At 58.2% G+C, this 17,007-nt stretch overlaps 1 protein-coding gene across 1 annotated transcript; it reads right to left on the bottom strand.

Moving 5' to 3' along the window:
- Positions 1-700: 700 nt before the first annotated feature.
- LOC102456827 (ficolin-2-like) lies at positions 701-9,063 on the bottom strand. The gene is made up of 8 exons (XM_006112335.4): positions 8,930-9,063; positions 7,174-7,287; positions 6,077-6,130; positions 5,484-5,519; positions 4,576-4,706; positions 2,701-2,830; positions 2,373-2,507; positions 701-1,888 (listed from the first exon to the last, which is right to left on the bottom strand). The coding sequence occupies exons 1-8, from the start codon at positions 9,009-9,011 to the stop codon at positions 1,641-1,643; spliced, it is 930 nt and encodes a 309-aa protein (XP_006112397.1). The 5' UTR covers positions 9,012-9,063; the 3' UTR covers positions 701-1,640.
- Positions 9,064-17,007: the final 7,944 nt, after the last annotated feature.

Raw genomic sequence — 17,007 nt, 5'->3', positions numbered from 1 at the left:
GCCGCTTTTGGTCAGCCTGTACTCTTTGAAGTCACGAGGAGTAAGGGAAGCCGATAGAAGTGGTTGCTCCCAGCAGGCTCCCACAGTGCAGAAGGCACCAAGCTTGGTTTAAGATATGTCAAGTCCGGCTATGTTATTTACGTAACTGGAATTGCACACTTTAGGCTGACCTTTCCGGCCTTAGATAGCTCTGGCCTTAGTTACCTTTCCAGATCACAGCTTCCTCCTGCACATGGATGTCCACTCACAGCCTTACATAATTTTCCACAAACAATGCCGGCAGCATGATATTTACAGTTCTTTTTCATTATTAAAGTCAATAAAATGCAGCTACTTCCCCAAGAATTTCTTCTGCTCCCCCGGTCTTCAGCACAGAGTGCAAACTTTCCAAGGCACACAGTTGCAGCTAGTGGCTGGACCACAGAACTACAGAACTGACCTTTTCGACTCAACAGTTATAAATCTGGACAAATAATCGAAACTATCAGTCTATTGATTTTGCGGTTGGTGAAACAACAGTCTGTAATACTTGTCAAGCCTTTTGAGGTCTTCTGATGAAAAGGACCTAGTATTTTTTCGTGTGCTATATGTTATTAATATTCAAATCCACCCAAATAACTGTTTGAACCATTGTGAATAAACCAGTAGAAAAAAAACCCCTAGTAATAATGTAATAATGCAGCACAAAACATACTTCATGTGCCTGGTTAAACAGACTTTATTAGCTCATTGTGCCATAAGCAGGTTTCTTTTAACCAGGGAGGATCGTGCTTCATAATATACCACAGCACAACTGCAGAGGTAAAGGGGTTTTAGACTGTGACCGAAGACTTCACTACAGAGCCCTGGGTGCCATCCTGGCTCTACTGAAATCAGTGGCAAAACCTCCTTTGACTTCACTGGGGCCTGGATTTTACTCCTGAGGTGTGTCTAGACTGGCAAGTTTTTCCGCAAAAGCGCCTGCTTTTGCGGAAAAACTTGCCAGCTGTCTACACTGGCCACTTGAATTTCCGCAAGACACTGACTTCCTACTGTCTGAAATCAGTGCTTCTTGCGAAAATACTATGCTGCTCCTGTTCAGGCAAAAGTCCTTTTGCACAAAGATTTTGCACAAAAGGGCCAGTGTAGACAGCTCAGATTTGTTTTGTGCAAAAAAGCCCCGATCGCGAAAATGGCGATTGGGGCTTTTTTGCGGAAAAGCGTGTCTAGATTGGCACGGATACTTTTGCACAAAAGTGTTTTTGCGGAAAAGCGTCCGTGCCAATCTAGACGCTCTTTTCTGCAAATGCTTTTAACAGAAAACTTTTCCGTTAAAAGCATTTGCGGAAAATCCTGCCAGTCTAGACGTAGCCCTGGTGTTCAGTCTTTGCTGGACTTGGGGAATTGGGGAGAGCTTCATGTCTCTGATATGAACAATCAAGTTTTGCGGATCAGTGAGGGGTAAACATCTTGCTTCCACCGGACTCATGTTCTTGAAAAATGGTTAAAAAAAAGTCTCTTCTGCAGTTAAGTGCAGGTGCACTGCCAGGCTGTGATCTCTGAGGCAACAACTGATTGGCTGCAAAGGGCCAAATCTAAAGCCATTCCTCAGCTCTTGCGCGTTATGCTGGAGCGCGACCTCCCACTGCCCTTTGCTTCCACTAAACCGGCCTGAACTTCATCTCGGAGACTTTGTAGGAGTAGTGAGCCCCTCGGCCCGTGGCCCAGATGACGCCATCGGCGTAGCTCTCGTGCGGCCCCAGCAGGTACAGCCCGTTCAGATTGGAACCGTGACACTTGTTGTACCACCAGCCCCCCTTGTAGAGCAGAGCACAGTTCCCCGAATAGAGGTCGTTGTCGTTGTCTTTGGTTGTAAATGTCATGTTGTTATGGCCAGCTAAGGAATCCCCTGTTAAAACACCGGAAATTAGAACATCGCCGTGTTTGTACAAAGGACTTCCCGGCTCCGAGAGGTGTCCTGCTCCCCCTGAATTTGACCCCTAATCAAGTAACAGGGATTCTCTGCTGCACAGCCTGGCAATACCGCTACAGTTCCTTTGGTGTCTCCACTAGCTCCTTCCCCTTCCTAAACCACGTTTAAAAATAGGGGGGAGCTGTGGGAAAAGACCTCCTACCCAGCAGGCCCTCACTTTGCTAAGTTCTCTCTTCCCTCTGGACGCTGGAGGACCAAGAATTCAGAATTCAACTCCAGTTAACAGTCCGATTCCACTTTGCACAAGTATGGTGAAAACATTATGCTGACGGCCTGCCCTGGTTTATCACATGGACTTTCTTCCTGCCTCCCCTGAATTAGTGAATTGCCAGAGATACTCTCTGCTTCTAGGGATTGCATCTTCCTTGCACAGAAGATGCAAAATGGACCCCAAACTTACCTGCAGTGCCTGTAATAAATTTTCCTAGAGTCAGTCTGTATTTGTCAGTCTCTCCTGAAATGCGGAAGGTCTCATAGCGGGCAAAGGATTTCTTGTTTTCCACATCACTCAGGTCCACCCGAAGTTCGCAAGTTTCTAGAGATGAAGTGGAAACAGAAGTGTCAATCGCATCCCATTAACGATCTGCCTGATCTTTGCAGGGAGGGGTTGAGATGTGCGTCCGTCCCTAGGAATATAAGTGGATGAATCGCTCTATGCATCCTGTCTCCAAGGAGAGGGTTTGGCAGAGAACACAAATCAGAGAAGAATCCCTCCATGATTTTCTTACCAAGAGATGTTAATAGGTGGATGTTGTCGTTCCCCAGCCAGAATTCTGACAGCTGGCTGCCGAAACCTCTCTTGTATGAACTCCAGTCACGGAAAAACTCCACGGATCCATCCACCCGTCTCTGGAACACCTGCAAGGAAGGAAATGGGGGGGGGGGGGGGGGGAATGGAAAACTGCCCTCTGGTTTCTATCCACAGTAAAGCAGGTGCCGGACTTACCATTACTTCCTACCTGCACACACAGCCACTGTCCGGCGCATTCACGTAATGCTTTCTGTTCGATCTCCCTGTGATAAATCTGTCCTGCTCTACCAACGTGGGTACTACTACCTTCCTCCAGAGAGGAGGTGGGGGCACAGAGATGGGATGTAACCAAGTGCAAAGAGTGATTCTGGTTCCTGTTGAAGCTTCCTGTTCCATTGAACTGGGAAAGGCCACTTCTATCCATTTCTTATAACCACATTAGGCTGAGGGAGCTCACTCTTCAAGCTAGGAAGTACTTCAACCCCGCCCCACCCATTAGCTACTCTCTCTGCTCCGTGCCCCATCTGTCTCCCACTCAGGGGCTTGGAGAACGTAAAAACCCTTCAGTGGTGGGGACACAACCGAGCTTCAGCCTTATCATTCGGCATCACACGAGGGTCGGCCGGCAGGTGCTGAGGGGCTGCGGAGGCAATGTGGTTCCCATCAGCTCCGGAGCGACTGAGCAAGCCATCCGAGCTCAGACCCAAGGGGTCCAAGCTGCCCCCTGGGCTGCTCTAGCCATGTGGATCGTTTCTTAGTGCGCTGGCTCTGGTCCCGCAAGCATGCGTCTGTGCTTTGCAGCAGGCGAGGGGCGTCGGTCCCAGCTACAGTGTAGACGTATTGTGGGAGTGCCTGCGCCGCATGGACTGACGTAAGACGTGACCCGCTCCAAGGGAAGCCACGTGTAGCCCTCCCCGCCACTAGAGGGAGACTGGGCCACATGGGCTAGGCAGGTTATTACACCTGAAGTCACCTGTGGAGTCTTACAGGCTGGGCAAGATTAAATAGCAAAGGTCAAAGACAAAAAACCCAACGAGATAAACCTAAGAAGGACGAAATCTTCCACGGTTTCCCCTTTGAACTGATGGCCTGGCCTGGCTATGAATTCTGTGATGACACGTTTGCATAACGGGATTGTGATGGGGTGTAACAACCCTGCACTGGGCCTGAAGGGGTTAACCTGGTTCCGCTGGCTGAGGAGGCCCCGCCCCCACAGCCCTCTGGGCATGCTCCAGCTGGAGGCTGGTTATAAAGGCCTCTGGAGCTGCTCAGTCAGGGCTGACTGCAGCTGGGGAAGGAGATGATGCAGGAGCTCCATGGGAGGAAGCGCCGCCGGACCAAACAGCGGCAGCCAGACCGACAGGGACGGTGGTAGAAGAGGATTTCCTATAGGACACAGGTAGGAAGTAGCCAGGGTGGGGAATTGTTCCCTGCGAGCTCAGCGTGTAGCGGTGGGATTCCCCGCCGAGCTAGCAGTGAACTGTTGCACTGCTGTGAGGACCCTGGGGTGGGACCCGGTGGAGAGGGAAGGCCTGGGTCCCCCTACAGCCCTCCTCAGATACCCCCGTGTGGAGGAACTTTGTCAACTGTAAACTGGCCCTGTGGCTGCTTGGCCATACTACCCTGAACACGGGGATTGTATATAGACTCTCTGGCTGGTAGGCCTCCCTGTTCTGAGTGAGAGTCCGAGGGGCCGGGCACTGCCGGTATTGGATGAATTATTTCAGCTCTGTCTCAATATTTCCTCAGTTTACGGCAGATTTACCGCCGTCAGCAAGTGGCAAACATGGCATCTCTGCTTAAAATCAAAACGTGTCCTGTTCTCCATAGCACCGTCCTCCCTCACACTTACAGTCCAGCCTCCGCCCTCCGTGTCCATGTCACAGAAGACGGTGATGGAATGAACCCCAGCTCCGGGGTAGATGGTGTACCAGCCGCTCAGCGTTTCCCCGTTGGCCAACAGCTCCTTGCAATTTCTGGGTCCTAGAGAGAGTGAAACTGTAAATGTGCTGTGACTGAAGGTGCCGAGCCGGGCCTGAGCGTGCAGGATACTGGGGAGGGGTCAGTGGGAGCAGGTCTGAAATACCCAGGCCTTCCAATACAGCTGCTCCGCTTTGATCGAAATGGCCAAGGCCTCTGACCCCTTCTCCATCCTGTGTGGATCAGGCCTGGGGGGGGGAGGGGGGAGAGCTCAGCAGAGTTGGTGCATTGTTAGGCAGCTGGATTGCCAGTTTGGTTTCTTTTCCCTAGGGAGAGGCAAAGTGCATAAGGGCAGGGGAGGCACCCGGACCTTCCTGCCCTACTCCACAGCTATGTCCATGCCCCTCTGCTCCCAGAGCTAAAGGGCTGCTCAAAGCCAATGCCAACAGCTCCCACAAAGAGCCTGTAGCAGACAGGAGTGAGGGACCTGGCTCTGTACCTTGTACCTTGCCACCCGCCAGTGGGGACGAGCTGGCCGGAGGAGGCTCCAGGAGGCCTTTATGAGTCACTGGGTCTTTCTGAAATCAGAGCAACTATTACTCCTCTGCTTGGGGCCACTGTCACACCAGGGACAGGTGGGAGCAGTGATGTTTGGTAATAGGGTGTTTGGTTTTGAACTGGTGGCTATTTGAGAGATTAACCAACCTCTTGGAAGAGATGCTCAGAGGCGGACTGTGGCGCAGAGGTGTCTGATAAACAGAATGTATCCCCTGGGTAACACAGCTGCTGTTCTCAGTTCAATCATTCTTTTGCTGTATGGTAGGGTGCAGAGGTGCTTACCTGTTGTTCCTGATTCTTGGGAGTCTCCTTTCTCTCCTAAAAGGGAGCACAGTTTCAAACAATGCATTAGTTGGAGATCACACTCTACCTTCAGAACTCTTGGGGTGTCAGCCCGTCTTGCTGCAGGAAAACATACAGCTCCAAAGCTGCGGGAATCTGGCATTGTAGATTGTACAATGCAGACCATGAGGGGCATTACATTTGTAAGTGTGAAGGACATAGACATGCATTCTCCATTTGCACACATGGATTCACTTGGGAAAACAGGATGTAAGAGAGCTTGCTGCAGAATTGCTCCTGGCTGACGGTCCCAAGATGCAGTGGGGAACAATTTCAATAGCACATAAGTAACTTACGAGCCTAAGTCCCATTAAAAAGCAGAGCTGTCCAGCGGATGCAATGCCGTTTCTCAGCAAATGTAGGTTTTGTGCTTTGCTTTTGTTCCATGCTGGCATACAGACAAAAGGGCTTTTGTGAAAACGAAATTGCATTGACATGACCACGTGTTCACTTCTGTTCTTAGCAAGCTCGTCACACTAAAGCTAATGTGGCTATAGCCACATGAACTACAAATCCTAGAAACAGAAGATTACCTTTCTCCCCGGCTGGTCCCCTCTTTCCAGGGATCCCTGGAGCTCCCTGTTCTCCTATGGAACAAGAGAGTAAACATCTGACAATGCACTAATTAAACATGCCTACAAGAAGTGAGCTGAATTCCCACATCTGACTTTTCTGAGCAGATAGTGGCACTTGGCCCCTTAGCTCCTGCTATAGCAGCTCACACGTCTTAACTCTGGAGATCCCTGATGTGCTGGCCAAGATGGTAGCCATCAAAGATACACAGCTGGCTTCCCTTCCAGCGGCTGCCATTGTTCTGGGCAGAGGAAAAAGAATCACAGCAGATTAGGGTTGGAAGAGACCTCAGGAGTTCATCTGCTCAAAGCAGGAGCAACCCCAACAAAACTGTCCCAGCGAGGCTTTTGTCAAGGCGGGCCTTGAAAATCTCTAGGGATGGAGATTCCACCCCCTCCCTAGATAACCCATCCCAGTGCTTCACCACCTTGCTAGGGGAATAGTTTTTCCTAATATCCAACCAAGACCTCCCCCACTGCAATTTGAGCCCATTGCTCCTTGTTCTGCCATCTGCCACCACTGAGAACAGCCTCTTTGGAACCCCCTTCAGGTATCTGAAGGCTGCTCTCAAATCCCCCTTCACTCTTCTCTTCTGCAGACTAAACAAGACTCTCCTCATAAGTCATGTGCCACGGCCACCTAATCATTTTTGTTGCCTTCTGCTGGACTCTCCAGTTTATCCTCATCCTTTGTAGTGTATGTGTGTCCAAAACTGGACACAATACTCCAGATGCAGCCTCACCAGCACCAAAGAAAGGGGAATAATCATAATTTTCCTGGATCTCGGCTACAAGGGCACACTGCTGACTCCTGTCCATCTTCTCATCCACTGTAACCCCCAGGTCCCTTTCTGCCGAGCTGCTGGATTGAACTGACAGTGTTTCAGAGCAAGCTTGCTAGCTCTGGCCCGTCAATGTGGAGTTAGAGACCAGCCCGTCAGGCTCCTTTTCCTCCTGTTGGGGACCCATAAAGATTTCCAAGGGCTGAACAATTATAACGTCAGTCACTCGTTTTCCTGCCTTTCAAGGCAAAGTCTCCCTAGCACCCGGGCACATACCTCTCATTCCTGCAGGTCCAGGGTCACCTTTGGGCCCCACGGCCCCAGGCATCCCAGGGCAGCATTGGAGAACAGCGACCTTCTCTGAACTGCTGAGACCCACTATCTTCACCTCTGGGGAGAAAATGATACGTGAGAGAGTCCGTAGGACTGACCCATTCTGCAGATCCCCGAGAGACGTAAATCCGGCACGTGAGAATCCCCACCCGTCTGTCTGTCTGTCTCTCTTTTTGTCTATAAATATAAAAGCAGCCCCTCAATTTCAGGGTGGTTTAAAACTCTCAGGAATTGGCAGGTACTAAATTAACCACCAGAAGCGGATATCGGAGAACCTCAGACAGGATTTTCAAGCGACACGCAATCCGGTGGGCTAGCGAGGGTCTGGGTGAAACTGGCCACACGGCCCTGTGACCTGGATAGCTCAGTGCCACAAGAGAAGATTCAAGGCTTGTAAAGGGAAGTCAGGGGAGTCTTGTCATTGGCTGCATTGGGAACAGGCTTGTGCCCTAGATCTGGGAAGAGGAAATCAAGAAATCTACCAAGAATGTAACCAAGCAGCCTCACCCACTGCATGGAACACAAAACCACAGGCATTGCTTTCACCTGGCTTATTAGTACTAGCCAGGGACTTCCCCTACAGCCATGTCCTGCTGCAAGAAAGGTGTGCAGCCAGTCTGGCAGGAAGGTGCCTTTGAGCAGCTCTTAAGAAGTGACCCCGGAGCCAAGAGGGAGGGAGGGAAAAGGGGGCCTGGTGATTGAAAGGGGCCTGGGCTCCTGATTGCCCTCGCTGCACCAGCCCCGGTCCCTGTAGATTGCCGCCAGAGCCCAGGCGGTGTGCTCCTGATGGCATTGAGGGCTGGGGAGGGGGCATTGCGTGGTCCAGGCAGCACCAACGGCTGCTCCCCAACCCCTCCCCTTTCATCTGAGGCTCCTCCCCTTCCAGGAGCTGAGCTGCCCCCTGCACCTTGCCCAGGGGCCTGGCAGGGCTATCGGCTCCTCTGGTTCTAGTTTATACCTTCCCTCAGACTTATTCTGCTCCATGCCTTGGAACACATCTGTTCGAGTCTCCTTTACATCATGTCCGTCGTATTCCGGCCCTTTTCTCAGGTCTCATACTCATAGACTCATAGACTTTAAGGTCAGAAGGGACCATTATGATCATCTAGTCTGACCCCCTGCACAGTGCAGGCCACAGAATCTCGCCCACCCCTCTTAGAATAATCCTCTCACCTATGTCTCAGATATTGAAGCCTTCCAATACTTTGAAGGCCCCAACATGCACAGAGTCCTTCAGCTGTGATCTGTGCCCAATGCTACAGAGGAAGGCGAAAAACGGGTTGGACCTCCCTGGTCCAGCACCCTGGGGACCTGACTGGTCCAGGATGTGGGATTTTCCTGGCCCCTTGCATCCCAGCTGAGGCACATGCTGCTCCCCCCCGCCCCTCCCTGCATCCCAGCTGTTCTGCGCATGCCCCCCTCCCCGCATCCTGCAAGGCTCCTGGCACCCCACCCCTGCAGCACACCAGGACTCTGGTCTCGGAACATCCTTGGTCTTCCGAGAGGTGCAGCTTGTACTATATTCTAGTCTAGTCTGTCCATCACATTCTAGTCCTTATATTAGGTCCATCTCTAGCATCTGTGCTCACCAGACTTGTTCTGACTGAGGAGGAATTTGGTGCATTCTAAATTTGGCATTGCAAAGTGGGACCTGTTGGATCCATGCTATGAAAAGGTAACAAGTTTGTCTGTGACTCACCTGGGCAGGTGTCCCGAGCTTCACAAACTGCTGCTGCTAGACAGAGGAAAGCGAGGAGGGGGTGCCGGGCAGCTCTCCCCATGGCTGCTGCTGGGCTCTGCAATGGCAGCTCCACTTGTCTCCTCCTTTTATGTTTGCATCTTTCCCCTCCCCCCCCAGCCTCTTATAACGCATGAAAACACAGTAAGTAAACTCCCCTCCCCCAGCCCATCGGAATTCCTCCCTTACACACCGATTGCCACATTCTAGCTGTAAAACTGTTTCCCCTTGATTGGTTGTGTGGACAGTTTCCCTGAAGCAAGAATCTGATAGGAAAGTTTCCAGTTACATTGCACCTCCTGTACGACTCCTAGTACATAATTTGGTGCCAGCCAGTCTGTCCTCCATTAATTTTACTTGTTTTCCTTTAAGGGTTGGTGTCAGCAAATCTTCATTTAACTCCTTTCTCCCACTGAGTTAAGATTATTTTCCAGCTAGAGTGTCATGTCAGGATGGACTATCAGCCTGGCCAGGCAGGATATGCAGTCATTCGTCTTGTCAGCCTTTGAGCATTGCAGAACCTCTGAGGGCAGAGTTGATACCTGCCCCAAGACAGTGGAGCTCATGGCTCATTCCATCCTGAGAAAGGACGTCACGGGGTTGATCACAATTATCTTCATATCCCACTTTTCATCTGCTACCTAGAGCTTTGGACAATGAAGAGCTGCCGGGCTGATATAGTCGTATTCCCGAAACTGGGCTCAGTGCTACCTGCTTGGTAGTTTTTAAATTGGTCCACGATGCTGCCTCTAGAGCAGAGTCTGTGGAATTGGCAGTGATCTAGTCTATTCCCTCCGTACTGGCCGAGCACCTTCCAGCAGTCGTTACTTGACACGACCGACATTTGTCACGTTTGCTTTGATCCCTTCCCCAGGGATTTTGTTTTGGCAGTGTGTGTGCGTGGGTGGGTGGGGGGTTCTTTATTAATGCACGTGTTATTCCATGTTTCTATTAGAACAGGCAGGTTGAAGAAATGCACTTTTTGTATTGGGAGTGGAAGGGAATGAGGTTCATGATGCTCTGTAGTTTGGGCTGGGGGAGGGGGGGGGGATACACAGTCTCGACCTGCCCCCCAGAGAGGGTTCTATCTTCCACACAGGAGGTTTCCTGCTGTCAGTACGAGAGGCCTGCAGTGTGTGTGTGAGCACTGCACTGTCTGGCCTTTTCCCCGGGGCCTGTCTGTTCAGCTCTGACCCAGTTGATTGCAACGCTGCGGGGAACGTTTGATCTAATCTCCCTGTAACAGGGCGCGTGCCCTGCGCTGGCCCTTTAAGGGCCAAACCCCAGCCCTGAGGGAGGGCTGCGAGCAAAGCCCCCGCGGAGGCAGATCTGGCTAATGGCCCCGCTGGGGGCTGGGTGAAGAGGGACCCCTGGAGGGCTGACGAGCGGTAGGGACCTGACTGCCTGGGAAGCAGGAGGCTTCCTGGAGGTAGAGCAGGGCTGGGGAAGGCAGGCAGGGCTGGGGAGACTCTGGCCAAGCAAGCGCCCAGGCTGCAGGGCCTGAAGCTACTGGGGCTGCAAGGGGCAGCCATGGTGGGCAGGGGCAGCAGGTCTCCCCCTTGGCCAGTGCTGAGTGGCCGTTACAGACGGCGGTTTGCCCCTGAGGCAGGGGCTAGATGGAGACTGGCCGTGGGTCACTGAGGCACGGTGGGTCCAGGGAGGCGGGGGGAGAACAGGGCGCCCTGGGGAGGGGAGGACGCTGGAGGGCACGCAGGATAAACAGCCACCCCCAGAAGGGGGCTCAGACACTGGCGTGGGCGCTGCCAGGGGGCCGTGTCCTGCAGAGGATGCCAAGGTCCATGAGTGACGCTTGTCTGGACTAGAGTGGGCAGTGAGAACACGGGGAAACACCAGCGAGAGGGAGGCGTCTGGCGAGTCAACGAGCTAATTCCCAGAGCAACCAGCTGGAGGCGCATTGGTGGCGCGTCAGCCCCATGACACTCCCACTGCAGAAGGTGGTCGGGCCTGGGTGCGCGGTGTAGGGGTGCGCGTGGGGAGGAGGGTCGCGCTGGCTTTCTGCACAGAACAGATTTCCCCCTTCCCTTGTCTAGAATACGAGGAGGGTTGTTCCCACCTCTCCGCCAGGTACCACAGTTAGATGCACCGAGCAGCAGAGCTGGAAGGGCAAGGGGAAGAGGAGATGGGACCATCTCATTCCAAACCCAGCCTGTCTCTAACTCAGAGCCACCCGCAGCAGAGGGAAGGTCACCGCCCTGAGAAGGGAGGGAGAGCTCCATCCTGTGCCTGTCGTGTGCATCAGTAGCTAAATATTTCTCTGCTAGGCTGGGACCCCGGGTCGAGACACACTTTGCCTGCGGCTGGACCCCGGGTTGAGACACGCTTTGCCTGTGGCTGGGACCCCGGGTGGAGACACGCTTTGCCTGCGGCTGGACCCCGGGTGGAGACACGCTTTGCCTGCGGCTGGACCCCGGGACGAGACACGCTTTGCCTGCGGCTGGACCCCGGGACGAGACACGCTTTGCCTGTGGCTGGGACCCCGGGATGAGACACGCTTTGCCTGCGGCTGGACCCCGGGTGGAGACACGCTTTGCCTGCGGCTGGGACCCCGGGTGGAGACACACTTTGCCTGCGGCTGGACCCCGGGACGAGACACGCTTTGCCTGCGGCTGGACCCCGGGTCGAGACACGCTTTGCCTGCGGCTGGGACCCCGGGACGAGACACGCTTTGCCTGCGGCTGGACCCCGGGAGGAGACACGCTTTGCCTGCGGCTGGGACCCCGGGTGGAGACACGCTTTGCCTGCGATTGGACCCCGGGACGAGACACGCTTTGCCTGTGGCTGGGACCCCGGGTCGAGACACGCTTTGCCTGCAATTGGACCCCGGGACGAGACACGCTTTGCCTGCGGCTGGGACCACGGGAGGAGACACGCTTTGCCTGCGGTTGGGACCCCGGAACGAGACACGCTTTGCCTGTGGCTGGGACCCCGGGAGGAGACACGCTTTGCCTGCGGCTGGACCCCGGGAGGAGACACGCTTTGCCTGCGATTGGACCCCGGGAGGAGACACGCTTTGCCTGCGGCTGGACCCCGGGTCGAGACACGCTTTGCCTGCGGCTGGACCCCGGGAGGAGACACGCTTTGCCTGCGGCTGGACCCCGGGAGGAGACACGCTTTGCCTGCGGCTGGGACCCCGGGAGGAGACACGCTTTGCCTGCGGCTGGACCCCGGGTCGAGACACGCTTTGCCTGCGGCTGGACCCCGGGTGGAGACACGCTTTGCCTGCGGCTGGACCCCGGGAGGAGACACGCTTTGCCTGCGGCTGGACCCCGGGAGGAGACACGCTTTGCCTGCGGCTGGACCCCGGGAGGAGACACGCTTTGCCTGCGGCTGGGACCCCGGGAGGAGACACGCTTTGCCTGCGGCTGGACCCCGGGAGGAGACACGCTTTGCCTGCGGCTGGACCCCGGGACGAGACACGCTTTGCCTGCGGCTGGGACCCCGGGTGGAGACACACTTTGCCTGCGATTGGACCCCGGGTCGAGACACGCTTTGCCTGCGGCTGGACCCCGGGACGAGACACGCTTTGCCTGCGATTGGACCCCGGGTCGAGACACGCTTTGCCTGCGGCTGGACCCCGGGTCGAGACACGCTTTGCCTGCGGCTGGACCCCGGGAGGAGACACGCTTTGCCTGCGGCTGGACCCCGGGACGAGACACGCTTTGCCTGCGGCTGGACCCCGGGACGAGACACGCTTTGCCTGCGGCTGGACCCCGGGAGGAGACACGCTTTGCCTGCGGCTGGGACCCCGGGATGAGACACGCTTTGCCTGCGGCTGGACCCCGGGTGGAGACACGCTTTGCCTGCGGCTGGACCCCGGGTGGAGACACGCTTTGCCTGTGGCTGGGACCCCGGGTCGAGACACGCTTTGCCTGCGGCTGGACCCCGGGTCGAGACACGCTTTGCCTGCGGCTGGACCCCGGGACGAGACACGCTTTGCCTGCGGCTGGGACCCCGGGAGGAGACACGCTTTGCCTGCGGCTGGACCCCGGGACGAGACACGCTTTGCCTGCGGCTGGGACCCCGGGAGGAGACACGCTTTGCCTGCGGCTGGGACCCCGGGAGGAGACACGCTTTGCCTGCGGCTGGACCCCGGGTTGAGACACGCTTTGCCTGCGGCTGGACCCCAGGACGAGACACGCTTTGCCTGCGATTGGACCCCGGGAGGAGACACGCTTTGCCTGCGGCTGGACCCCGGGACGAGACACGCTTTGCCTGCAGCTGGGACCCCGGGAGGAGACACGCTTTGCCTGCGGCTGGACCCCGGGTGGAGACACGCTTTGCCTGCGGCTGGACCCCGGGTTGAGACACGCTTTGCCTGCGGCTGGACCCCGGGAGGAGACACGCTTTGCCTGCGGCTGGACCCCGGGAGGAGACACGCTTTGCCTGCGGCTGGGACCCCGGGTCGAGACACGCTTTGCCTGCGGCTGGACCCCAGGACGAGACACGCTTTGCCTGCGGCTGGACCCCGGGAGGAGACACGCTTTGCCTGCGGCTGGACCCCGGGAGGAGACACGCTTTGCCTGCGGCTGGACCCCGGGACGAGACACGCTTTGCCTGCGGTTGGGACCCCGGGACGAGACACGCTTTGCCTGCGGCTGGGACCCCGGGAGGAGACACGCTTTGCCTGCGGCTGGACCCCGGGTTGAGACACGCTTTGCCTGCGGCTGGGACCCCGGGATGAGACACGCTTTGCCTGCGGCTGGGACCCCGGGAGGAGACACGCTTTGCCTGCGGCTGGGACCCCGGGAGGAGACACGCTTTGCCTGCGGCTGGGACCCCGGGTCGAGACACGCTTTGCCTGCGGCTGGGACCCCGGGAGGAGACACGCTTTGCCTGCGGCTGGGACCCCGGGAGGAGACACGCTTTGCCTGCGGCTGGGACCCCGGGTCGAGACACGCTTTGCCTGCGGCTGGGACCCCGGGAGGAGACACGCTTTGCCTGTGGCTGGGACCCCGGGTCGAGACACGCTTTGCCTGCGGCTGGACCCCGGGACGAGACACGCTTTGCCTGCGGCTGGGACCCCGGGACGAGACACGCTTTGCCTGCGGCTGGGACCCCGGGTCGAGACACGCTTTGCCTGCGATTGGACCCCGGGACGAGACACGCTTTGCCTGCGGCTGGACCCCGGGACGAGACACGCTTTGCCTGCGGCTGGACCCCGGGTGGAGACACGCTTTGCCTGCGGCTGGGACCCCGGGTCGAGACACGCTTTGCCTGCGGCTGGACCCCAGGACGAGACACACTTTGCCTGTGGCTGGGACCCCGGGAGGAGACACGCTTTGCCTGCGGCTGGACCCCGGGAGGAGACACGCTTTGCCTGCGGCTGGGACCCCGGGTCGAGACACGCTTTGCCTGCGGCTGGGACCCCGGGTCGAGACACGCTTTGCCTGCGGCTGGACCCCAGGACGAGACACGCTTTGCCTGCGGCTGGACCCCGGGAGGAGACACGCTTTGCCTGCGGCTGGACCCCGGGAGGAGACACGCTTTGCCTGCGGTTGGGACCCCGGGACGAGACACGCTTTGCCTGCGGCTGGGACCCCGGGAGGAGACACGCTTTGCCTGCGGCTGGACCCCGGGTTGAGACACGCTTTGCCTGCGGCTGGGACCCCGGGATGAGACACGCTTTGCCTGCGGCTGGGACCCCGGGAGGAGACACGCTTTGCCTGCGGCTGGACCCCGGGTCGAGACACGCTTTGCCTGCGGCTGGACCCCGGGAGGAGACACGCTTTGCCTGCGGCTGGACCCCGGGAGGAGACACGCTTTGCCTGCGGCTGGACCCCAGGACGAGACACGCTTTGCCTGTGGCTGGGACCCCGGGTCGAGACACGCTTTGCCTGTGGCTGGGACCCCGGGTCGAGACACGCTTTGCCTGCGGCTGGACCCCAGGACGAGACACGCTTTGCCTGCGGCTGGACCCCGGGTCGAGACACGCTTTGCCTGCGGCTGGGACCCCGGGACGAGACACGCTTTGCCTGCGGCTGGGACCCCGGGACGAGACACGCTTTGCCTGCGGCTGGACCCCGGGACGAGACACGCTTTGCCTGCGGCTGGACCCCGGGACGAGACACGCTTTGCCTGCGGCTGGGACCCCGGGTCGAGACACGCTTTGTCTGCGGCTGGACCCCGGGATGAGACACGCTTTGCCTGCGGCTGGACCCCGGGAGGAGACACGCTTTGCCTGCGGCTGGACCCCGGGAGGAGACACGCTTTGCCTGCGGCTGGACCCCGGGAGGAGACACGCTTTGCCTGCGGCTGGGACCCCAGGACGAGACACGCTTTGCCTGCGGCTGGACCCCGGGACGAGACACGCTTTGCCTGCGGCTGGGACCCCGGGACGAGACACGCTTTGCCTGCGGCTGGACCCCGGGAGGAGACACGCTTTGCCTGCGGCTGGGACCCCGGGACGAGACACGCTTTGCCTGCGGCTGGACCCCGGGAGGAGACACGCTTTGCCTGCGGCTGGACCCCGGGAGGAGACACGCTTTGCCTGCGGCTGGGACCCCGGGACGAGACACGCTTTGCCTGCGATTGGACCCCGGGACGAGACACGCTTTGCCTGCGATTGGACCCCGGGACGAGACACGCTTTGCCTGCGGCTGGACCCCGGGATGAGACACGCTTTGCCTGCGGCTGGACCCCGGGTTGAGACACGCTTTGCCTGCGGCTGGACCCCGGGAGGAGACACGCTTTGCCTGCGGCTGGGACCCCGGGACGAGACACGCTTTGCCTGCGGCTGGACCCCGGGTTGAGACACGCTTTGCCTGCGGCTGGACCCCGGGAGGAGACACGCTTTGCCTGCGGCTGGGACCCCGGGAGGAGACACGCTTTGCCTGCGGCTGGACCCCGGGTTGAGACACGCTTTGCCTGCGGCTGGGACCCCGGGATGAGACACGCTTTGCCTGCGGCTGGGACCCCGGGAGGAGACACGCTTTGCCTGCGGCTGGACCCCGGGTCGAGACACGCTTTGCCTGCGGCTGGACCCCGGGAGGAGACACGCTTTGCCTGCGGCTGGACCCCGGGAGGAGACACGCTTTGCCTGCGGCTGGACCCCAGGACGAGACACGCTTTGCCTGTGGCTGGGACCCCGGGTCGAGACACGCTTTGCCTGTGGCTGGGACCCCGGGTCGAGACACGCTTTGCCTGCGGCTGGACCCCAGGACGAGACACGCTTTGCCTGCGGCTGGACCCCGGGTCGAGACACGCTTTGCCTGCGGCTGGGACCCCGGGACGAGACACGCTTTGCCTGCGGCTGGGACCCCGGGAGGAGACACGCTTTGCCTGCGGCTGGGACCCCGTGACGAGACACGCTTTGCCTGCGGCTGGACCCCGGGACGAGACACGCTTTGCCTGCGGCTGGGACCCCGGGTCGAGACACGCTTTGTCTGCGGCTGGACCCCGGGATGAGACACGCTTTGCCTGCGGCTGGACCCCGGGAGGAGACACGCTTTGCCTGCGGCTGGACCCCGGGAGGAGACACGCTTTGCCTGCGGCTGGACCCCGGGAGGAGACACGCTTTGCCTGCGGCTGGGACCCCAGGACGAGACACGCTTTGCCTGCGGCTGGACCCCGGGACGAGACACGCTTTGCCTGCGGCTGGGACCCCAGGACGAGACACGCTTTGCCTGCGGCTGGACCCCGGGAGGAGACACGCTTTGCCTGCGGCTGGACCCCGGGAGGAGACACGCTTTGCCTGCGGCTGGGACCCCGGGACGAGACACGCTTTGCCTGCGGCTGGACCCCGGGAGGAGACACGCTTTGCCTGCGGCTGGACCCCGGGACGAGACACGCTTTGCCTGCGGCTGGGACCCCGGGACGAGACACGCTTTGCCTGCGGCTGGACCCCGGGTGGAGACACGCTTTGCCTGCGGCTGGACCCCGGGAGGAGACACGCTTTGCCTGCGGCTGGACCCCGGGTGGAGACACGCTTTGCCTGCGGCTGGACCCCGGGTTGAGACACGCTTTGCCTGCGGCTGGACCCCGGGTTGAGACACGCTTTGCCTGCGGCTGGGACCCCGGGT

This window comes from Pelodiscus sinensis, chromosome 22 (assembly GCF_049634645.1).
Source record: "Pelodiscus sinensis isolate JC-2024 chromosome 22, ASM4963464v1, whole genome shotgun sequence".
NCBI classification, from domain to species: Eukaryota; Metazoa; Chordata; order Testudines; family Trionychidae; genus Pelodiscus; species Pelodiscus sinensis.
The sequence above is the reverse complement of the archived record's forward strand: the minus strand, read 5'-3'. Positions and strand labels throughout refer to the sequence as shown.